This window comes from Anabas testudineus, chromosome 3 (genome assembly GCF_900324465.2).
Source record: "Anabas testudineus chromosome 3, fAnaTes1.2, whole genome shotgun sequence".
Classification (NCBI taxonomy): domain Eukaryota; kingdom Metazoa; phylum Chordata; class Actinopteri; order Anabantiformes; family Anabantidae; genus Anabas; species Anabas testudineus.
The window spans coordinates 9973244-9998217 of record NC_046612.1 but is presented as its reverse complement, the minus strand read 5'-3'; the positions used below and the strand labels follow the sequence as shown (position 1 = coordinate 9998217).

The 24974-nt window shown below is 39.1% G+C and overlaps 1 protein-coding gene across 5 annotated transcripts; it reads right to left on the bottom strand.

The window, feature by feature from the left end:
• Nucleotides 1–69: 69 nt before the first annotated feature.
• mybpc3 (myosin binding protein C3) lies at nt 70–24756 on the bottom strand. Of its 5 annotated transcripts, XM_026378935.1 has the most exons (32): nt 24641–24756; nt 20491–20604; nt 19495–19572; nt 19166–19314; nt 18540–18657; nt 18387–18435; nt 17897–17935; nt 16276–16335; nt 16149–16151; nt 14316–14479; nt 14076–14208; nt 13926–13928; nt 13592–13716; nt 13399–13504; nt 12389–12555; nt 10990–11155; nt 10798–10904; nt 10676–10705; nt 10444–10583; nt 9879–9950; nt 9097–9256; nt 8817–8921; nt 8514–8702; nt 5450–5584; nt 5068–5235; nt 4844–4932; nt 4490–4685; nt 4258–4397; nt 3062–3221; nt 2829–2965; nt 2474–2660; nt 70–1629 (listed from the first exon to the last, which is right to left on the bottom strand). In XM_026378935.1, exons 1-32 carry the CDS (start codon nt 24663–24665, stop codon nt 1589–1591), a joined length of 3555 nt encoding a protein of 1184 aa, XP_026234720.1. In that variant the 5' UTR covers nt 24666–24756; the 3' UTR covers nt 70–1588. The 5 variants fall into 5 exon arrangements, with proteins under 5 accessions (XP_026234720.1, XP_026234716.1, XP_026234717.1 ...); XM_026378931.1 differs by lacking the exons at nt 16149–16151; nt 17897–17935 and adding an exon at nt 15401–15424; XM_026378932.1 differs by lacking the exons at nt 9879–9950; nt 16149–16151; nt 17897–17935 and adding an exon at nt 15401–15424 and having other exon boundaries at nt 24641–24755.
• Nucleotides 24757–24974: the final 218 nt, after the last annotated feature.

Genomic DNA, 24974 nt, shown 5'->3' with positions numbered 1-24974 from the left:
GGGATGCTAACAAAGGAAGCTACCTCCTCAACTGTAGTGGCTACCAGCAGCAGCCAAAGAATAGTCTTCTTTTTTTTTTTTTAAGTTGTTTTCAGCTTTATGTTGACTTGTGGTTCTACGTCATCTTTTTAGTTAAGTGCAGATTGGGGGAGGAATTTATGTACTGTATACTGTGATTTTTTTTTTTTTTTTTTTTTTTTTTTTTTGATTAAAAATATGATTATGGAAATAGCTCACCTAATTTAAACTGAAATTAAATCTTATTTGTATAATTTTCCATGTGAGATCTCCCCAATTTGTTTTTATTCTGATCAAGTAGAAAAGGAAAATAGTGAATGAATAAAATTTACAAGACAACCTTTTTTTTTAATTATTATTGTACTTTAATCTTGGTAAAACTTGTTACATATCATGTAACCCCTTTGGTGTACTGTGGAAGATTGGATTCCTGGTGTTTCATAGCAAGGTTGCATCTCCTGGAAATTATCACCTATTTTCTGTTTTTACTAAACTGGACTTGTCTTGTGCCACCTTACTTAAAATAGAGATAATTTACTATGGTGATGAATTAGATTTGATTTGTCAGAGGACTTAACAAGTATGTGATAAATAATATACATGATATCTATAAAATAACATGCCTACAAAACTAACTACATTCCCATCAGGCTTAGCTGTTAAAATATTAACACAAAGTAAAGATAAACCATGTAAATAAGATAAACATAACTGCATCAGCATTTATTATGGTAGGAGTTAATAGATTATGAGGTACTTTTTTTTTCCTGATTTCAAAAGAATCAATCAAAGGAATAACACGGAGTATTAGAGCACCCCCCACTCGATGTATACTGTACCACCACGTGTTTCACGTCACTCACACGTCCTCAGTGGCAGGAGGACATCCCAGCTATTCCAGCCCTTCACACACATCCCTCTGTAGCGCACGCGTACATGCCGGACACCTGTGGATTTAGCGAGGCTTTGTTCCATTTACACTAAGACCCTGACAAGTCTTGTCCATTCCACTGGACTTCTGAGCATCTGTGACTTGCGTTTGCTTTTTATGTAAACCACAGCTGCTACAGATGTCATGATGGCAGTTTCAGGAGGTCCAGTCCACCTGTGCAATTTATCATGTCTCCTGCATATATGACTGAATGAAATCACTCCATGTTTTGTGTTTTTGAAGCTATTTTTATGCACACAAACCAATCCAAACACTCTAATTCAATTTCTCCCTCTTGTAACTGAGAAAAGAAGTGAGAAACAGAACCATAAATCATAAATTAGATTCACAGGCTACATATGGCTGCTTTACTACACACAAGACTAGAGCATGAAATTGATGAGAAATACACTGATACACCAATAATGACTTGTTAAATAATACAGAGATACTCATGCATGAGTCCCAATCAGTGTTACATATGATAGTAATGATGCAGAAGAAGGAAGTGGTGCAAAAAGACAGCAGATATGGGCTAAACACAGACGGCAATAAATGAAGAGATTTTCATGACGCAGAGCAGCCAACATGCAGAAGTCACCGAAGACAAACTGATCTCTACAGAGAAGCTCGAGCCGCTCACTTCTTTTCATCTTTCTTTTCTTCTTTAGCAATTTGAGCTGCAGGAACAAGATACAGAGATGTTAATAATTGAACTGCACAGAGTACAAACTGGTGGCACAATGTTCAAAACCACAAACACACTCAGTATTACATATTATCAACACTTAACTAAATGAAGGTTAAATGAGTTAAACCTGCAATAACAGATCTTTTTTTGTCCATTTGAGGGCAGTGCAAACAAGGTGCAAAGACTATTGACTTTGCTTGTTTGCTGACTGGTGCTGAGCAGGAAGTGTACTCTGGTTTTTTTTTTTTTTTCTGTAAACGGCTGCTAACGGTGCCTGCAAAGCTTTGAGAGTTAAAATTAAGAAAGTCATAACTTCCCAATAATCTTCAAGAAGTTATCTCATAAAGAAGTATTTAGTTTGGTACTGTGCAATAACAGCAGAAAAACAGCAAACAAAATGTAATTGTAGTAAGTAAGAGTACAGCAGGTAAGGTAAACATTAGAAACACATTTGTCACTGGAAAGACATAGAATAAACATATGTGAAGAATAATGCAAATATATATGCATGTGTAATAAATATGTCAATAAATAATGAATATTTATTTTTAATTATTAATATATTTTCTTTGCCTTAGAAACACAAGAGGTTCTAATAATTTGGTCACATGTCACCACCAATGAGGAAAGTCAAGAAATGGAACTGAAAGTAAGTTGTGATGAGTGTGATGAGAGTTGTGCATGTTTATTGGGGATTACTGTACATTTTGCAGTTCTTTCAGGTCAGTTTCTGTTTTTACTTTAATCAGAAAGACAGCTGTAAAAAAAAACTAAAGTAAATGTGTTATAAATGAGCAGAAAGCCATTACACACTGCATGTGTCAGATACTTACGGCGAACCTCCAGTTTACACTCCACACTGTCTTCTCCGCTGTCGTTGACTGCTTTGCACGTGTACACGCCTCCATCAAACAGACAAGGCTTGCGGATCTCCAGTGTCAGGACACCTTGCTGACTGAGCATCCGGTACTTGGCTTCATTTGAGATGTCCATCTTGTTTTTATACCAGGTCACTTTGGGCTAACAAAGTATTACAGTATGTCAAGTTGTAAGTTTCACAGTCTTACTGCTGTTAGTTCATGTACTGTATGGTCAGTGAGGTATATTTACTGCTGCTTCATTAGTAATAATCAGATTTCTCTCATCATAAATATCCTTTACTTGCTGTCGTGTAAAGACCCTACTGACCTTTGGTATACCTCTGACCGAGCAGCTGAGGGTTGCATTGTACCCCGCGACAACAGAGCGATTCACCAAAGGATGAGTAAACTTAGGAGCCTCTGAGAAGTCGGGGTCCTTGTAGGTCGGTGGCTTGTATACAATTCCTGAGGAGACACAGACACATGGTTCAAATGTATTACCTATGATTACAGGACATAAAACCAGAAACATAATGTACTATGTGTGCAGTGACAGCCCACCTGTTTTCTGGATGTAAACACTGTCTTTTGAGCTGCAGGGCTCTGGGCTGAGGCCCACCAGGTTGATGGCAAAGACCCGGAAGACATACTCATTCCCCATGATGAGATCGGATATGACACAGTGGGTTCGTCTGTACTGTTCATAGATTGTGTACCACTCCTTCAAAAGAAGCACAAAAATAAATAAATAAATAAAATTCAGGTTTAGTTTTTCCAATTCGTTATATAGTTTATGTTCTACAGGAAGCATTCATTAGGCTTATCAGTAGAGAATCATAATGAATGAAGAGATATGTCCGTCATTTCAAACACATAAGTGAACTTTGATCTGGTTTTAAACATTGTTATATAGTCATATTGCACATGCGTATGTGCATGATTACATATAATGTCCCTGAAACATTCACCTGATAATGTGACTATAGTTTAAAAATTGTGAAAATCGGCAAAAAATAAAGAAAAAAATACAAAAATGTAATCTTTGACCAAAACAGTGAGAAATGCAAATTAGTCTTTTGTATCTTTGAATGTGATACTATAAAACAGGCTGTAATAATAAAAGGGCAGAAAAGAGGTCATAACATGTTTTGTTCACACAGGAAATATGGCTAAATTATTGATTTCAAAATGTCCTCATAATCCACCTGACACTACAGAAGTTGTGTACCTGCTCATTAGTTTCTTAATTCTTGGCACAAATGAAACAGGATATAAGTAGATTTAAAGTGCATTCACAGAATGTTGGCAGCATGTTTCCCAAACTCACTATACAGAGATTAATTTGACCTAATAATGACTACAGTGAAACACTAGCCTTCAGCTGAGCCGGGCAGCTAAACAATGGTCCTGCGTCACTGTTCAGACAATCCAGACCAGGTCAAGGCTACGAGGATAAGATTAGGACATTCCTGGCTGATACTGTTTCTGGCAACTTGAGGCGGAGGATGGTGGCAGCTGGAGCCGGTGCCAACAGGCCCATAATGCATCACTCACGGGCCACAATGGAGACTGTGTGCTCAGCATTGGCTGATTACAGTATAAGTGTCACCATGGAGGTTAAAATATCCCTCTGTGACCATGCAGCATTCAGTCTTCCAACATGCACAGACACACTATAATTTGTGTTAATAGAAATGGAGGTTTGAATGTAATATAAAATGCTGGTGTGAGCTTTGTTGCCCACGGTTTGGACTCACCATGGTCTTCTTGTCGGCTTTCTGAATGGTGTAACCTGTGATTTCACAGTTACCGTTGTCCTTAGGCGGCTTCCACTCAAGTGCCACATTGAAGCCCCAGACATCCACAATCTTCAGAGCCTCAGGAGACCCTGGAAGGTCTATAGAGGGGAGGTGTGGATTCTGTTGTTAAGGTCCACTACAGAGTTTGTGTTTATAGCCACAGACAGTGGTGGTGTTACGTCCTGCTTACCAACAATCTGCAGTGTGACAGTTGCTGTGTCTTCCACGTTCTCAATCTGCACCTGGAGAACATACTTCCCCGAGTGTTTTCTTTCTGTTTTGCGGATGAAGAGGATTGAATCTGTTTCACTGTTCCTCACACTAGCGAATGCTGAGTTCAGAGGTTCCCCATCTTTGCTCCACGTAACCTTTGGCCTGGGTTTACCCTGCATCACCAGAAGAGACGACAGCAGGTTTTCAGAGTGAAGAACGCATTCATGGTACTCAAAGGGTTAAAGACCCAGACCTTTTTATGTATTACCATTAAACCAAATTAATAATTGACATGATAGTAAAGGCCCTCTACATCTACCGCATATTACACCTGGAATGGAATCACAATGTTGACAGTGTCTCCAACTTTCTTGATGAGAGTCTGGCGGAGATTTCTGGGGAGCCAGATTTTTGGGCGTTCTGTGAAACAAAAAAGAAGAAGATATAAAAGTTAAATTTTACACAACAATTATATAAAAAAACTGTTGTGTAATGATTAAAGTACAAATGGAGAAGCAGACAATCATCAAAAGGAATGAGGACATATCTACTTACGCATTATCTCTCTGATGGTGATGTGTTGAGCCAGAGTGGCGGGAGGACTGGGTCCCGCCATGTTGTAGGCCCGCACGCGGAACTGCAGCTTGTCTCCGGTGGTGAGGTCTCTGATGATCACTGACGTCCTCTCAGTCAGACCCTGAATGGCTGGTATCCACTCATCAGCTGAGACCAGAAAACACACAACAAATGAAAATAAATGATTGACACTTTATTGGAAAGTGGATATTATAGAGCAAAGTAAGACAGAGGTTGACATATCCAACTGCCAGTGTCAGACATTTAACAATCCCTTAATTGTTTGACGTCTTTAACATAAACGATGATAATATATAAAATGACATTAAAGAAACATGTATGGTTTTGTTGCAGCACTTACTGCCTTCCTTGCAGTATTCAACACCATAACCCTCAAGTTCAGCTGAGCCGATCCTCTCAGGCGGCCTCCACTTCAGCGAGATGGACGTGTCACTGATGTCGTCAACACATAGTCCGGTGGGCTCACTTGTAGGAGCTGAGAGTGAGTAGGATAAGCTCTGTTAGTCACTTAGAGCATTACTTCACTACATTTAGAATGGATTACTGAGCAAGTTTCATTCATATATAGTAACTTCATTTACAGTCTTCTACAGCTACAGTTGTTTAATGTGAAAATACAATAGAGGGTTTTAAAATATTGTCTCTTGTAGAATTTTCCAACATGTCGAAGTAACTAAAAGTGGTGTAAATCTGTTTTTTTGATCCTGGCAATAGTCTTACTTCAAATAACAACAAGGGTAATATTAATTTCAATATTAAAACAGGGTCAACACGCTCTATTAGCCTGTAAGCCTGCATGTGGTATCTTTTTTCGTCTGGGGAAACATGAGATGTCTGACTGCCTAAGTGCCTGCTGTACTTTACGTCCTTCAGGGATAAAGTGACATGATGTAAGTTCATATCAAACAGTTTAGGCCATGAGCTACTTCCCACACATTTCTTTTATAACTCAAATGCCAAAAGCGAGCAACCAATGTCAAAATAAATTTTAGCAAACCCATACTAAAAAGGTCTGGTGTCAAGCAAAAAAAGCAAATGAAAAAGCAAAATTTTAATAACAACATTTAGCATTGGGATTTAGGACTTTTACTTTCCGTTACAGGCTTATGCATGTTAGGGTCAAGGAGCGAAGACGTATGATTTATGATCTGCTGATAGGAAAATAAGGAATAATCCTGTTTGTGGTCAAACAGGATCATTCCTAACAAATTGAAAATGTCTCTGTTGTGAGCTCGGTAGACGTTTATTTGGCTGGTTTAGTGATGATTCATTTTTCATTTCGAGGCAAAAGTTCCAGCACATCTGGAGCATTATCCTTCATCTGCAAGTAGATTCATACATTTTTGTTTGTTGTTGATTTAAAAAACAAAAGTGCAAATGTTTTGTGCGTACAAGAGAAAAAGCACGTGGAGCGATTTAAAGAAAAACTGTAGCTAGTGTTGTGATGAAGTGACACGTGTAGATATGAGATGATCTTCCCAACTGCTGCTGCCTCTTCAACGAGGCACACGTACTGAACTCTTTTCCCACACATTCGAATATCTCAACTCAATTTTCTCAACTAGTTTTGCATCAGCTCATCAAGGTGAATTTCTTTGTATGTGAAAACCATTTTTTTCTTATTCAGATTTTTATCCAGTCCAAGCAAATAGTAGGAGCACAGGTCAGAGGTCAAGGGTTGTTATGAGAGCAAAAAGTCAATGTGGGAATCTAATTCAGATTTGTCTTTAAAACTAATTAGTGACTGCTCAAATGAATTTTTCTGTTATACAGAACCCACATGATAGTCCAACATCTCAAACTGAATAATGCCTACTGCCAACAGGTTGTGGTTCTGGCTCTGGTTCAGCAGCAGGAGCAGGCTCCACAGGGGTCTCTGCTGCAAGAGGTGCAGCTTCCTTCTTGGCAGGGGGGCCACGTTCTGTTGAGGGGACACTCTCCCCTGGTGGTGTCTCATTCTCCGCTGGAGATTGCTCTGCCCCACTGGGGGATGCCTCTGCAGGGGAAGGGGGGTGTAGGTGTCTCTTGTTTGCAGGTTTCCACCTCAGTCGGTGTCTCCGCTGGAGGTTCCACAGGTTTCTTATCTGCTACTGGTTTCCTCTCAGCTGTCTTTGGAAGTCCAGGCGTTATCATTCTTTCTCTGTGAAGCAGCCCTGCTGCTGTTCCAGGCTGGTGGTCAGATGTGTTTCCCTCTTCTGCCAAACGCCTCCCTCTCACACGCGGCCTCTTGTTCTCTTTGCTGTAGCAACAAGACTGCTTGTTCTGCAGCAGCCTCCACAGTAGCACGAAACCCTCTGTGTTTAGCAGCTGGTACCAGCTAAGCCAAGTACTTCCAGGCCATTATTTATAGAGACGGAGGCCATGGATAGTTCTCTAATCAGTTTGGCCTCTGGACACAATTATGTTCCCTCTTAAATCAACAATAGAGGATACAGTGATGGTATGGTACAAATCAGCGACAGGATTAGAGACTACTCAACTTACTCAATGTATAAAGAGTAAAGGTGGACATAGAAAATCTACAACGTAACATAATGAACAAGAAATTTAACTTCAGAGAAATACAATACAGGTGTAAGTACATGCAAATTCCTCATGGAAATTAACTTTAAGCTGCATGTTCAATATATTTATGCAACAATGCAGCTTTAGAAATATTAATTAAGAGTTTAAACTCAAAAGCCCAACTTTTATGAATAAAATAACACAAGACTTAAATAAATTTGTTGGTGTTATATTTGTTTGTGCAATGTCATGAATGCAGAGAGAAGTTGTTATGTATAGTGCTTCTTAAATTGCTTATTATTCTCTAATGCGCTCTCAAACCCTGTGCAACTATTATGTAAGACACTTATAGGGGAACTCTATCTGCTTTTATCAACATCGGTTTACAGGTCTTGGTGAGTTCTACTGCATATGTAAACTATTTCAACTTCACTTTTTGTGGAGTGATATAATATGAGCTGGTGTGGGGAATCTGTGACTAAAGTGTCAGTAGAGAAGTTGCATTGTGGATAATTGCACTAGATTTAAACAGCAAAGAACAATGTGTAGAAGACGAAAGACAATATCTCTGGTTCAGATGTGATTGTGATCATTTTAACTGTGGATAGAGAGTCTGACTGTGTTGTATGAAGACAGCGCTACAGGAAATTGATGGAGTACTTCTTTAACCATGATTGCTAATGGCATAATAGAGTACTACTAATTAAATAACTAAATATAAAGATCTGACCTGTCATCTTTATTTTTGTAATTATAATTTAAATAGTTTTCTTTTATTCTGTCATAATGTGCAAAACCTTTTCTTAGCAATAGACAGCTCCTCCTGTGGACCACACAACAAGTGATGGTTAAATCAAAGTGGGATCAGAGCCAATAACAAGCTGTTGGTAAAGACTCACCAACTGGCACAAACGGCTGTGAGGCGGGACTGTGACGAGACATGCCGATACTGTTGACGGCATAGACTCGCATTTCATACGGCACTCCCTCAATCATGCGCTTTGCTTCATACGTCGTTTCAGGGTAAGGGTCAAAGTTCAGTCTCATCCACCTGTAGCTCTTCTTCTTCTTTCTCTCCAGCACGTATCCTGGGAATTAAAACAAATGCAAATAACGTCGTTATAAACCAGGTTTGTCAGAACAAAACAGGAGGACCCCTAAAAATCGACCTCAGAACTTAAACATACAGTATATTCTCTCACCAATAATTGGCTGTCCACCGTCAAACAGAGGGGGATCCCACTCGACCACACAGGAGTCCTCTCCCACGCTGAGGATTCTGGGAATCTGGGGAGGGTCTGGAACATCTGGGAGGGAAACATTACTCTATCTACTTAGAAATAAAAAGCACGTTTACACTGAATGACCAGACAGTGTTTACTTCATATAAATCCCTTTGACATAAAATATTTGTGGCTTCATGACTGAAGTATTTCCACTAATCTGATTACTGCTGTCATTAACGTGAAATCCCCGTCTTACCGACAACTTTCACATTGATGTCTGCTGTGTCCTCCCCAGCAGGGTTTCGAACCACAACAGAGTAGACTCCCTCGTCCTGCTTCTCAGCCCCCTCAATGGTGAAGACACAGTGGCCCTTGGTGGTTTCAACATGGACCCTATCATCTCCCTCTGTGATGACCTAAACAGTAAGAACCAGTCTACAGTTACTGATCACTCCTGAGTAGTATCCATCGGTACGTCTCCTTTCACTCTAAACTTAGAGCAGCCTCGAAAATTGTGCACTGAAGAGAATTAGTGCTGTTTTAAAAACTGGCTTCTCCGATTTCCTGTTGAATCTGAAAGTGAGAAATTGTGAATGTTATTTACATTGTAGAAAACAGACGCCCTGTTTTCTTGATGTAAGAGATGCTGTCTGTAGGCATGCTACAGCTCTGCACAAGCCTTAATGTAATGTATGTCTCATGCTATGTAATTTGATACAATCCAAAGATTATTTTACTGTATAAAACTTTCAAGCAAAAAATGTACTTACTGCCCAGTTTCCTCTGACCTGTGTGCGTCTGAAGGAAGGTTCAGAGCATGCTCTTACCTGATCGACATGGACAGACATTGAATTGTGACCTTGCTCTGAGTGCTGCGTGAAGTGGGTGCGTGGACAGTACAGTACAGCAGCTGGAGAAACTTTGTCTGAATCTGCTTCTTCCCCTACATTTGTACATTCTGGCACAGAGGATGAAGACAATGCTGTCTTCTTAATCACCACAAACCGGATTATGTTAATACAGGTCATGCATACTTACGTCCCCAGCCTTTATGGTCCAGCTGGTGGTCGGCCTTCTTTTCTCTTCTTCATCAGGATTTACAGAGCTAACCTACATTTGAGCAGAACAAAGCAGTAAAAGCCAAAGAGCACACAAGGGGCATGTCGCCTCTCTTCTTCCCCAACGCTTGCAGGCGGCATCACATTAAGCTGTTAGTTGCACTGTAATTACTATTACTAATCTAGATCACGTATTAGCAGGGAGCAATGCATTAGCTATCATGACATTAGTGTGTCCACAGAGTTAACCTGTGCCACTTAAACTTTAAGTGGTACAAGTTCATCAAATAATTATTTTGATTAACCTTTTAGAAAGGTTAATCAAAATAATTATTTGATGATTGAAACTATAATCAACTCAGTGCGTATCATCATGGATCTGTACTACATAGTGATTAAATATGGCAGCATTAGTAATGCTTTGAGGTGTTGCTTTCTACTGAAGCTTCAGTTTTCAGGCCTTACCTACTGCGCTCAGGACAGACGGCAAATGTCCCACCGTGGGTATGCGGCTGATTAACAACACAAGCCTGGTGTCTGTTTACCTTCTCTCCTTTGGTCCAGATGACTGTGGGAGCAGGGTCTCCAGTGATTGGGACGTCCAAACGCAGTTTGTTGCCAGCCACCACCACGATGGTTGACTCGGAAGTGCGCCCCATACAGTCCAGGTGGATCTTTGGAGGATCTTAGGACACAGTGAGGAAAGGTGAAAATGAACAGAGCGTTGCATTTCAAATGGTTGTAAATGCTCCCTACTAGAGAGTGAATATGTGGTACCTTGACGTGGCACGTAATCAATCTTCACCTCTAGGAACACAAGAAAAAAAGAGTGAGAATTTGTTTAGGTGAAATTTAGCTTTTGAGTCTGGGAATTATCTTGATTGAGTGATAAATATTACCCAGAAAATTAAGTTTAGCAGAAAGGTTGAAAGCGTAGCCATCGGGCACAAAAGTGTAGTCCCCCTCATCCTCTGGTTTGACATCATCAATGGTCAGTTTGTGGATCCTAAAAGAGTAAAATTAACAGGTTACATCACGGTATTATGGGATACACGCAACATATTGAAACACACATGTAAAAGTATTTTCACCTGCCAATATGTGTGGTATTTATTCTGGCATCAGGTTTGACTTCAACACCATTCTTGTACCAGGTTCCTCTCACGTTCTCATCTGACACCTCGCACTTAAAAACCGCCTGGTCCTTTGCCTTCACTGTGAGATCTGCGATGCTCTGGTAAATCTCCAGTTCTTTCTCTACACAGTCAGAAACACACAGGCTCAGACTGAGTCAAACTACCGAGGACTTCCGAGTTCAGAGGAGGTGCTACTTTGAGAGAAAACAGAACACGACGCACAAAAGATGATGATGTGTCAGGATAATGTGGCAATAATATATTCAAGCGTGAGGTGTTCATTATCTTTGTGCGGCTTTTCTGTGTTGTATCTTAGCAACAGACATGAGGAGAATAGTCAATGGGATTTATGTTAGAAAATTTAGTGGGAGGATATGAGGAACAGATGCAGTAGCTTTGGGCTATTACTGTAGTTATTAAAGTTATCTCAAGCAAATTGTTATCTGGGCGAGATAACTCACACCACGCTCCTTGTAAAGGTTACAGGTTTCACGTCAGCTCGCTGCCAGAGAGGTGTAGTGCCGTGCTGCACAATGGCAGCTGGTAATACTTGGCAGGCTCTTTAACAGGCTGTTGAACAGGCCAGATAACTGGACTGATGCAGGAAGAACGAGTGGGTTTTAATCTACACACATGAATATGTATTTAAGAATGGCTGTCACAGAAGGGTGTCATGTAATGATTTAAAGTTATCTAATCTGAATGGGACTAATCTGTGATCTATTGTTATGAAAAATGAAATTGTTACTGGGTGATAAAATATAAAATCAGGTGAGACTAGCTGCCTAAATCCAGGTGAGTTTGACCCATCCCCATCATTGTTCTTGGATTTACTGAAAACTCAGTAAAATCTGTAAACATACATTGTTTTAAATATAAATAAAAAAATATTTGATTGAATATTTAAATACAAATCTTTTAATTGCAATAGCACTGGAGCAAGATATGTCATCATCCAGACTTGAATTTTTACCCTCATGGAAAATTTGCCCATAAAAACTGTGGAGTTTAGGATCAAATGTTGCATGTTGGAACCAATAAGACCATAAAAGTGTAGACAGACAAAAAAGATGATAAATCAGTTATTAAGGTGTAAATAAAAAAAAACATTAAAGCAACACATGGAAACAAAAACGTGCCGTTGAACATGCGGTCAGGCCTGCAGCCGTTCAGGTTCTTCCAACTTTAGCTGGCATGTAGACTGCATTGTTGCAGGAACTGTGCCAGAATGGTGCGGGCAGTGGAAAGAGTCCCTGCATGCACATCCCAAGGATAGACAGCATGCCAAGAGTGGCGAGGCCACGCAGCCATTGGTAGGCAATGAAAATGTGCTCATACCGTTTCCAGCACTCACCCTGCACCATGACCTCAGCCATGGACTCGCCACCATTCGTTTTAACTTTGTAGTGGCCACAGTCTTCTTTTGTGGCCTCATTGATCATCAGGACATGTTTGCAGCCGTCCTTCTTGAAGCGATACTTGAAGGACTCGTCTCTCGTCAGCTCAACACCGTCTTTCTCCCTGCACAGAAATTGACACAGGATGTACACTCAGTAGTTCAATATCTTACTTAAACATTTTGGCAGATTTTTAAGAGCTGGTTAACACTTCTTTAATAACGTGGTAAAACTTAAACTCGAAGTGAAACTAACCTCCGAGGCCCTCTTGATATTTTTGGAGCTTTCAACAACATCTCACATTGTAATGTTCATCCTATTTCAGACCACTTGTTTTCATGTGAGCAACGATAATGTTCAAATTCGGGTCTTGTCATAATAATTAAATGAATAAGTTACTTTATTGAGATGTGAAAGTCAGTAAAACCTAAGAACTGGACCTCTATGTTTGTGACAAACAATTGGTACAGCATGCAGAACAGTTTCTAGATTTATTTATTTATTCGCAAAGACCGATCTCACCTCAGTTTAACTAATCATTTAACTCTTTATCCCACACGTAATTTAGAATTATACTGAATTCATATAAAAGCTGGAACATGTTTACAGCACATTTCTCCTTCAGATAAAAGTCACATGGGACATACAGAAATGCTGATGTGACCTTTTCATTGAGCAGATGATTTACAGCTTGCGGTCACACTTCTGTCACTGACATAGTGCTCAGAGGTCTGGCATCTGTCTGTGGACATGACAAACTCAAATGCCACCTGCTGTATATCTGAGCAATGATCAGTGTGCAATGTAAGTGTGACTGAAGATGAATTATAAGAGAGACAAACTTAAACCTGATCCATTTGATTTTATGATAGTTGACAGCTTCTGTTTGAATCTTTTTTGTGAGCACTGACAATTCAGCTACTATAACTGAATTATTTGTGAGCCTAAGTAAGGAATAACATCTTACCATTTAACATTGGCTCCTTCCTCTGAGACTTCACACTCTAGCTCCACCCGCTCGCCCTTCATGACCATCTGATCCTCCAAATTCTTCACGATCAGGATAGGAGGTTCTGCAGAAAACACACGTGAACAAAAGATGAACACGTCACTGTTCATCTTACAAATCATTACTGTTCTGACTTGTTTCCTCTAAATACCTTTAACAAAGAGCTCGGTGGTGCATTTCTCCTCTCCCACCACACAGCAGTATGCTGCATCATCAGCCAGGGAGCAGTGGTTGATGGTGAGGTAGCGCATGTTGCCAACGCTCTCAAATATGTACCTTGACACAGAACAGAAAGTGTCACATAGTAAAAGTGCTGTTTTTATTTTATTTTATTTTTATTTTTAATTTTAAGGACAATCTAATTAATAATCTACAGTATATTAAAAGAATAACAATAAAATGGAATAACAATAAAATGAATCACTTTTTATTTAGGTGAATTAACTTGGAAACATAACTATAATAAGCTCTTAGACCACACTTACTTGCTAGTGATGAAACATCATAGGGAATTTGATCATATATTGATGAGAGCAAAGGCAAGATAGAGAGAGAGAGAGAGAGAGAGAGACAGGGAAATTAAATATCTTCAGTTACAGTACAACATATGTTTTGAAGTTGAGGTGAATTCAAACCTTCCAGTCGGTTGAAGTTCTTGTCCATTCTTCAGCCATTTCACCTCAACATCTGGATTTGCCACCTCAACCGCCAGTTTTATTTTATGTCCTTTTGACACTTGATAGGCGGGATCCAACTTTTTGAGGAAAGCTGAGTTTCAGAGTGTATAAAATAGAGAAATCAGTCACTGTTAGGCCTTTAATCAAATTCTTTAGGGTTATAATAGTGCAGCCGGTTAAAAATTTCGGCACACCAACCTTCGCTTTTCTTCTCCTCTTTCTTCATCTTCTTCAGTCTCTTGAGCATGCCTCTTAAGTCGGTAATGCCATACTGAAAAGCAATCTTCTCATATTCTGAAGCCGGAGCATGGCGGAGAATGTCCCACACGTCCAGGTCAGGCTCGGTGCTCGCGTGCACAGCTCTAAAACATGCAAACCAGCCAGAAGGAGAGTTTACAATTTACATTGTGAATACAGGCTAAAGGGAGTCAGGCATACAGTAACCTCATTATCAGATTACTGTTTACAGTTTCTAATTTTCTTCACTATTAATAATTAATAATACTTAATAAGCAAGTGATGATTAGTTTACATTATATACTGTTTATTATGCATGACATATATGTATGATCTGACTAAGATGATGCCTGAGTATATGAAATAAGTTTTATACTCTATATACGTTTTCATACTAAATGACAGTTTCTTACATAAAACATCAATTGATTAAACATCTTATTCACTACTTTTACACAAAAATGCCTCGTTTCTCTTTGTAGCTCCACATTTGTTATTTGTGATGCTCACAGTTTCTGCACAGCAGTAGTCTCATCTTAGATTTCTGACTTACTGAAGTCTACATAAGTCTAGATGTTTGACAGGTACAACCTAAAAACCTGCTTGAAATCAGTGTCTTTTATACGTCCGGGACACAGCTACTGTGATCCCTTTCCTCTTTCTTACTGTCCTCGTCTCTAGTTCAAGTGTGTTTCCACACCTGTCCACTAGGTGCCCTCAGCAACTTTTGTACCTCAGCCAATCGCCTGACTCTGGGCTGCACTTGTGAGCAGATCTTTGCCTGCAGCTTGCTCCCATCACTTCAAGTGGACAAAGGTTTTTGTTAGTATCTGTTCACTAATTTAATCTGGGTGGTTTTCAGTGTTAAGGCCTTTTGTGTTTCTTTATTAGCTTGTCATGGTGCTTATTTCTTGCTCATATCTTGCCTGCTGTGATTTGATGCTTATTGGCTTGATTCACCAGAGTAAGGTGCTTTCAATTAAACTGTTCTGTTAACTACAAAATAACAGACCCTCCACTGTGACATGCACACAGCAGTTTCTTACCGATTTGAGGATTTTAAGAAACTGCTGCTCATTCAGAGGTTGAACCCAAGAGGCAATTATGGCAAAACAAACAGAGAAGTTAAAACACAGCAGAAGAAAAACACAACCAGCATAACAGAAATATGTTTTTCAGACAAATTATTATAATACTGGTAAAACTGCATTGACGCAAGCCTGCAGCAACAGGAAGCAGCATGCCCAAAAAACATCAGTGATAATCATGTCATGCTTTCTGTGGTGACTTTGACTCTATGTCCAGTTTTCTTGTGCACAGGGAGCATTAAGTATCTAACAGTGGTGCGTGATAGACAGATTTTTGGGGACCACCACAAAGTATCCAAGAAGAAGAAAAATGACAGGAGGGATAATGAGGTGAATTGACAATAGTAAATCTCAATAGTGTCATGAAAAATTAGTAATAACACGAAGGGGTTAAAAACAGTAACAGCAGAAAAATGAACATCAGTAGGTTTATAATCAGCGGAACTCTAAAAAAAGTGAGATAATATAGGGTGACTATATTTTAAGAAGCCTGTGTTACAAAATGGTACTAAAATGTGTTTTCACATCAAAGGAAAATGAAATAATTTGACAGAGAATCTCTAAACTTTGTTTTTTTAAGTTAAATTGTCACCCCAGCTTATCATGCGTAAATGTAAGTTCATATTCAAACTTTTTTGCAGGCAGTTAAGTAGATTTTTTAGCGTGTTAGGTGTTATTCAAACTATCATTTATCAAAGTTTCTTACTCTCTGAAGATGTAGCACGATCCGTAAAGAATAAGAATAAGAAAGAATTAAATTTTAAAAGATAGAAAAACATGTTATTTTATCCCTAAAGTCCACCAATTACTGTCACTATTTTGTACTTGTTTACCTCTTTTTTAATAAGGTGCTGAAGTCCAGCTCTCCCGAGTCTTCATTTCCATCTGTACTACTGTAGAAACATCAGCCAGCAGCAACAAAACATCAACACCACAGTGCAGGGTGCTTTATTTCTCCAAAGGAAAGACAAATGTTAATAATTCACAGGCATGATTTGTTTCATATAAAACAATCCATATTTCTAGGGGTCTACACAATATTAATAATTTCCTGTCCACTCTTGCTCCAATATGCAGGTGCAGAAAGATGCTGAATGGTGCAACACAAACATTCAAATAATCATAATCATTCTCCAAGACCGAAAGGAAATAAGTAGACTGACGGGTGTGAATGGACAGGCAGTAGTTTTGCTGGAAAGACGAGAAAGAAGAGGCGCTGCTGATGTTTAAAGAACATTCAACATTTTGGGAGATACTCTTGTTGATTTATACAGTACTACTCTGGTGTTTGTGTCTCAACCAGGAGCTAAAGCAGAGCGTGGATTAGCTTGACTTGGCCTAAAAGGATGGAAGTTCAAGTCAGAAAACTGCAGACTTTCACAATGACGTCCACTTAAAGAGTGAAACATTGTGTAGTTTAACCAGTCGACAAAGTGAACTAAATTCTAACCATAATAATAAAAGTTTTATAACATGTTGTGGTTGCTTTACGCCAAACCACAATTGTTTTGCTGGACCTGGAACTAAATCTAGCTAAATCTTTGCCCCTTTCCCTTTTCCAGGAAAAAGCACCATGGGCATGTATTTGGTTTAAACCTTAACCTCTGGTCTTCCAGAAATGCTGAGAGCTAGACTAGCTGCTTCCACCCTGTTACTGTGAACTTATCACCACAGGCTGACTTCAAGTCCTTTCAACCACAGTAACTCAGAAAGAGAATAAAGCTTATTTCCCAAAATGTCCAACTACTGCTTTAAGCCATGAGCAGCAGAAAAAAAAACATCCAAGTCAGAACAATACAAAACACTCAAGGTTAAAGGAAACACTGGACATGATGTAGGGTCTGCTCGACTCTCATCAGTGGGCTTTTCTCCTGCCTCTGGTACTGTACAGGGGATTAGAAGGTGAGTGTCTGGTTTATGTGGTAAAGTTACAACACACCATGGCTGCACTTCCTCTATGTGGCAACCCTGTGGAAGAGCTCGGCTACTGAAAAGCCCGTGTGTCTTAGCACATCCTGAACTTTCAGTATGATTAAACCACTGTCAAAACTCACTGTGCAGGGAGGCTGTTTGAGCAGCTGGCTCTTCTGTTTTGATTGAGACCCAGCAGGAGATCAGAAAGAGCTGATTGCTGTGACTACTTCTTTTTGCAGTACACAACTGTTAAGTAAACCACACGTCTACGTATTGAGAGAAAGGTTAACAAAATCACTGCTACTATGACGGGATGTTGAATTTTGCGTTTGGCTCTCTCGTGATCTTCCTGCTGTGGTTATTCTCTCAAAATTCAGCATCAACAACACTGGTTCAGTTTGACTAGAATTCACGGAGGAAACAGGCTCCGGGACAGAGAACGAATCCCTGATCCAGAGTCTGTTTTCTCTGTTCTTTAACAATCAGAGTCATCAGAGTTTGACTTTGAGTCGTCATTGTTGCAACAAACCCTTTTACTACCTTGTTGATGGTCCACTTCTCTTCTTACCGCCTTCATTCCTGATAGGTTAGCATTCCCACAGTTATATCTTCTTAAATATAGCATGGTAATGTTCAACTCTAGTTCATTTTTTCCCCTTAGCTATCAGCATGGACAAACTTTATCATTCATATGCACAGAATTATTGATGATGATAATGATGAATTCAGCTCTTAGGTAGTTTCCAGCTGTGCTGCTTATAAATAATGCAGATTTTCATTGCGCTGGCTTATTTGACTAATTAACAACTCATAATCTCTTTGTCTTTTAAATGACCTTGGATACCTACAAAATTGCAATTGATGGTATGTGCTCAAGCACAAGAGAGAATTAAAATTTGATCTTATTTACCTGATAGTATTTTTATAGATTAGTACTGTATAGTGTTCATATTCAGTTTTAAACTGTGAACTGTGATCAAAAGTATTTTTTTCTCTCTTCTACAAAGACATGAAGTTTTATGAAACTTACGTGCGCCTAAAAGCTGCTCTTATGTCCAAACCTTCATTGGTACAAGTCTCTGAAACACAAATAAGGATCATACTCATACTAACTTCATACTTAACGATCATATTAGCAACAGATCTTAAGAATAATAAACGTTTAAACAATAAGCACACTCACCATGTACAGTCAAGTTAAAATTGCAGCTATCAAACTTGTCCTTGGATGTAACCTCACATCTGTAAGCTCCTGCAAAATTTGCCTTGGCAGCAATAAGGTGCATCTCAAACGTGTAGACCTGCAGCCACATGCATGACAGATGTGAGACACTGAGTTTTTAATGTTAAACAACGAATAAACTCTTAAGCTCCATGTATATACCATTGGTAGTCTGTTTTAGATTTGGGATAATTAAGGAGGGTGTCAGTGCGCTTCACTCCCTAATTTACTTTTTAATGCTTTGTCTCTGTATCTTATTATGAAATTGTGAATTTCTTGAATGTGAAGGGGCGTTATATGCTGACCATAAGAAATACCTAAGGTAGTTTGTCTGTGGTTCATCATGTTATCAGCAAGTGCGACTGAAGCAAGACGTTGCCAAACTGAAGGTGAGAAAGGCAAGACTTGCAAAACCATTTTGTTGCTTCAAAGTAAAATGGTTCATATTTCAGTTGAAAGCCCAAGTTGTTTATGTGCTCTCTTCAGAGAAAGAATACAATCTTCAAAATCTTGACAAACAATGTTTTCTGCTAATTCATTCTGCTAATGTCTATCTTCCTGTTTTCGTGCCTGCAGCCTTACTCTACCTTGGTGTTGCGGTCGTACGACTCCTTTAGCTGCAGGTGTTTTCCGGACTTGCTGGCGAGGTCCATCCACTTCCCTTTGAACCATTTGATAGAGGGTTTCTTCAGCAATGATTCAGCATTCACTTTAGCCACAAATGTGATGTTTCCACCTGCACAAGAGGACAAGTTATCATGTGGCTTCACACATTCTCCTTCACACTGTGACATCCAGTGTAACTTTATGTAATGTCTGTATATCTGTCCTGCACATGCACATTTACATATTTTAACATTTCTATATAAATATGTATAATATGTTCATGCATTTGATGCACTGTGAAGCCACTTACCCACAGCAACTTCTCCGCTCTGGGGTTTCTCTGTGAAGAGTCCAGTCAGGTCCTGTCTGGTGTCTCGCGAGTGTCCATCTAAAAAATACAACCACAACATAGAGCTGAAGAATGATAATTAAAAAAAATGTCAAATTCAAATCATGTTGGATTATCAATCCAGTCTTTGAGAGAAGTTTTTCTTATGCTATCGTTTTTCAGCTTGTTTTTCAAAAGTTCTCTGCGTTTGTTGATTGTGATTGTTGTTTGGTTTATTGATCAATGTGATTGGACTCGCTGTGTGTTTAATCTCTGCTACAGTGGAACCCAGGAAGACTAGTGACCACTTTGTGGAAGCAATTGCCATTCAAAACCACTCACATGACATGGTGCACAGCAAAACGAAATGACAATCACTTCTACCTCCAGAGGCAAAGTCAAATTATATAACAAACAAATAAACAAACAAACAAAAAACAGCACAGTAAACCACAAAAACAATACATGTGCTGAACAGAATTTAATTAGTGAAAATGAAAGGAAGAAGAGCTTCAGTGTAAATCACATATAGCTGCAGGATTATTGCACAATTATGTACATTTGGTGTGTGTGTGTGTGTGTGCGTAACATTGCAGCAGGAGTATTGCACAATTTGAGTCTGTTTAGTCTGTGTGTGTGTGTGTGTGTGTAGCAGCAAGTGCAGTACATTGCACAATTATGTCCACTTCGTTTGTGTGTGTGTGTGTGTGTGTGTGCGAGTGTGTGAATCTTTAACAGGAGCTCGAGTAGCATCTGTTGCACAGGCTGCAGCCATTTGCAAAGTCAAAAATATGTGTCAGAGGCATAGAAAATGAGGTGTAAACTTAAATTAAAACATACAGTGTGTTTGTCTGTTGATGTCAGCTTAGTCCACGGGACGTCTTTGACAATATTACATTTGACAAAATGACAATAGACTGGACATTACAAGGTACTGAACAGAGGAGTAAATGATATTGAATGGACATAGTAACTCACCTTCGGCGGGACGTGGATCGTGTCCCTCTCCTGTTGGTGCTGTTGGAGGTGGTGCAGGGGCTGGTTCTACATTGACTGTCCCAGCTTCACTAGCAGGGGCCTCAGCTGGAGCGTCTAAGTTACCATCACCACAGAGATGACAAAAGAGAGATACAATGAGATGACATATATTTCATATTATACCTCTTTTAAAAATGAATGTGTTGTAAACCACACCTATTTTTTTACATGTTTGGTAAATATAAAGTGGTACATTTTAGAAAGTGCAGCTTTGAGGGGAGGGTTTAACACGTGAATACTTTCTGCACAGAGACATGCAATGACTAAAAAATGTAGACGTTTGAGCCATTTAATCAATTTAACGCTGTTTTAAAAACTGTTATGTAGGAGTGAAAATATTCTCTGGCAAACATTTATCATCCCAAATATTTCTTATGTCTTATCTTCTTTGAATGGTCGACTGATTTTCCACGTGTTATCAGCTGCCTCTCAAGCCTATCCTGAGCACCAGTCAAGTGGTGGTTACTCATGAGGAAATAATGTGCTGGTGTGAGGGTCAAGGTCACCGTGCAGACAGAGTCAGGACGGCCATGATATGAGCCGCAGACAGCTGCGGGCGGACGCTCATAATACACACTGCGCCCACTAGACTGCTGCGTTTTCTTTGAGATCTGTTTTCACCTTATCAACTCCAAACACTTGTAAGTCGCTTTGGATAAAAGCGTCTGATAAATCACTAAATGTTATTGTTATTGTAGTGTCCTCAGCAAGTCATGCTCACAGACTAATAGCAAAAATGTAGCTCCGTGGCACACATGGCTCGCAGTCGCAACACAGTGCTCAATAGATGTGACAAAAAGTGCAGGACAAAAAGGTGTGATTCAATCAGTGATAGGACATGTTGCTACTGAATATTCTGGGAAATACGGTTATGCCACTTTTATTTTTATTTAATTTGACTCTGAAGATATTAAATAGACCTATTTCCCAAAATATCAGACTTTTTCTTTAAGTGCAAATATTCCTCAGACCAAACAAGCAAAGCTGCTGCAGGGACTTGTGTTGTGCAGCTGACAGAGGGTTCAGAACGTGACTCCATGTGCAGAAACATCAAGTGCATGCAGTGCTTCAACTATTTACTGCCTCAGTGATTTTCTGCATTGAGTGCTCCAGTTTACTTTGTTGTCTGTTGTAAATGCACAGCCAGCAGGTGAGCGAACAGAGACCTCAGACACACAGCTGCAGGATCAAAGTCTCCCACCTGGTTTAGATATGACCTTCAGCTCAAACTTGACCTTTGACCCGCCAGCAATCACTGCATAAGAATTGGCATCTTCCTTGGTAATAGCTTTTATGGTGAGCGAGTGCACGTTTCCATCAGCTGTGATCACGTATTTGGTGTCACTGGCAATGTCCTTTGAGTTACACTGCCATTTTACTTTAGCATCAGACTTCTCAGTCTCTGCTTCAAAGACCACAGAGGACCCCTCCTCTGCCTCCTGAGTCTTTGGCTTCTTGGCAAATGCTGAAACTGACAAGGGAGGGTGGGTTTACAATATAAAGCAAGCCCTTTGAAATATAATTTCTTCTTAATGAGAAAGAACTGATGATTGTCTCATTCATTCAAATGCGTCACACATTCTCAAAGTAAGAGCAACACATACTGTGCATTGTACAAGCAGAACCTCTCATGTTGAAAAAGTACAGTGTACAGTCTGCGGAAAACTGGGCGGGTCTAAGTGAAACCGGTGAATTTCAAGATTCAAATTCAAGACAAAAAAAGACAAATGCAGTTTTCCATGGCACAGACATCTGTCTTTAAAGGTTCTATCTGTGTGTGTGTGTTTGTTGTCTTACACAGCTTTTATATTAATAGTAAATGTAAACTTACTTTTGTTAAGTAAAATATATTTGTAAAAAGTACTGTGAAGAAGATTATTCTAATTAAAAATGTATCACAGCAGAACAAAGTACAAAGCAGCACAGAATCAAGTACCTCTGAAAGCACAGTACCAGTAAAACACCAGCTGTTGGTGTTTTTGTTTTTGTGAGATCTATTTGCTCTATAGAAAAGTCATTGTGAAACACTTGTCATCTTTAAAATGGAGCTAAACATAGTAACGGGCCTGACAGTAGACGTCTTTAACAAAAACACCATGGACGTGGAAGCCTGGATACTTATAGTTTTTTACTAAAGCTGTAGTTGATGAGTGTATATACAGTAGGATGTAAACCGTTTGTACCGGACTAATAAAGGCTTCAGCTGCAACAGGTATCACAGTGGAGGGATTAAGTTCCCTCTATTTTTGTGCCTCTGGAGGCAAAGGAAGAATGTTGTGACCTCAGTCTGTCTGCAGCCGCTGCTCCCTACTGTAACACCAGCTCTTTTCATGAGGTCAGTCGGTCTGCTGCTACACCTTTCACACACTTATCTTATATCTGTTTTAGTCAAATATCCACAAGGCATTTAATTAAATTATACCTAATCAATCAATGATTACTCTTAATAAATAACCTGCTGGTATACTTTTAATGACGCTGTGTATTAAGGTTAAATTCAAATTTAATCGCATTATGGTTCATTTAATGTTGATTAAATGTAAGGCTAATGTCAGTATTAAGTTTAATGCGTTAATATTTATTTTAAATGACAGATAACAGTATTTGGCTGTGGCTCCTTCATGAAATAAAACGTAGATAGATGTTCTACCTACGTTTAGATGTTCTACTTATGAAATTACTTATGAAAATATAATACAAGGCAATAATAACTTCCCATATTCCCTATTGTTCTAACAACTAATGTATTAGTTTATGTCTATAACTGTTTATTCCTGACATTTTTTTCTATTGTTTGATTTTATTTCTATTCTGTTATGCTTATTGTAATAGTTGCTTTTATTTATGTTATCTGCATCTGTTACAGAATTGTACCAAGCTTCTTTTGTTTATTCCTTTGTTATTTTCTGTAGCAAAAGATAAAAAAAAAACATCTTCATAATTGATAATAACTGATAATAATGCTAAGGGCTCTGGACAATCAACACTCATTGTCCTGAACAAATCCTTGACACTAAAAGTGTTTTCACACTGGCCATTTGGGCTGCACTGTGTGATGTGTCATGCGATACATCAGACTTCTCAACAATCCACTGCCACTGAAGAGAGGAGTAAAAAAAAAAAAACTGTTGAAAGTCATTCATCAAGTTGGAATCTGCTCTGGCATTTTTGGAGCAGTGGAGCATTTTGTGAATGCAGCACTGTGGGAAATGTGACAGTGTCGAATTCACATCACACCATGTTTCTGCTTGGACCATGTGACGTGTGAATGACTCCTTCAAGTGGTCAGAAGACTTTGGAGTGAGGATGGATAATAATAATTGCCGGATTCTGGTTACTGGATACATGAGAGATGGAGCATCGCTTAACCTTGTGCTACTTTATTAATTCACTGAACATATATGAACCATATAAAATTTATCTTAGTTTCTGCATAGCTACTTTACTTCCAAATGAACAATTGCATAAAATCCAACACTCCTTATCATCTTTATCCTCACTTATACTGGTTTTACATCATTGTAGTACATATATTATAAATACACATATATAAATACAGTCTTACTGTTGAATGGTATAATATACTGGTAATTGTCAACAATAAGTTTTTTATTGTGACAAATTATCACAAATAAGACATCAAGCTTAGCAATTAAACAAACATAAACAATAAACATGATGTATTTTTATATGTGATAATGGTGAGGTCTGAAGGGACTCCCTGGGTTTATAGTTGCATAAGGTGAGGCCAAATCTTATTATTTTCTCACACATTTTAATGTTACATTGTTTGTTAAGCAATGCTTTTCTGTCTAAAGAGAATATTGCACAAAGAAAGTAACATTCAGGACAAGACGCTCACTTGCACTCTGTTGATAACACGATCATGTGTGAAGCTCAAAGTTCATCATTTTAACAGGTCGCGAACTGTACTTTGCTGATTAACTTGCAGAAACCAAACATGGGGTGTGAGAACAGGCTTATGTTAACATTGAAAGTTTGGGGTTTAACACTATATACTGTGCATTGTTCCATTTTCATGTGGTAATGAAGTGCTCTTCCTCAAAAGTAGTTGAATGAGTACACCTACCTGCTTTTTTCACTGGCTCTGGCATCTTCTCCTCCACGGTGTGACTCACGGTTACTAAACAGCTCTGTGCCTATCTCAGTCCTCTGCCTTTAATAGTCCCACTGCTTCAAAATAGCCTCCCCTCCTTTCATCTACCATCCCACTTCTCCGTTCTTTTTTTTCTAGGCCCAACACAATGTCCAAAAAGTCACAACCACCCCCCTCATCCCATCCTAACAACAACTCTGCCCCCACATCACCCCACCCCACCCACAGTCATGTCTGACCTCGGACTATATTTTAACCATCCTTTCTTCCAACACCTCGCCTGAATGACAGGCCTTGAAAGGGAGGG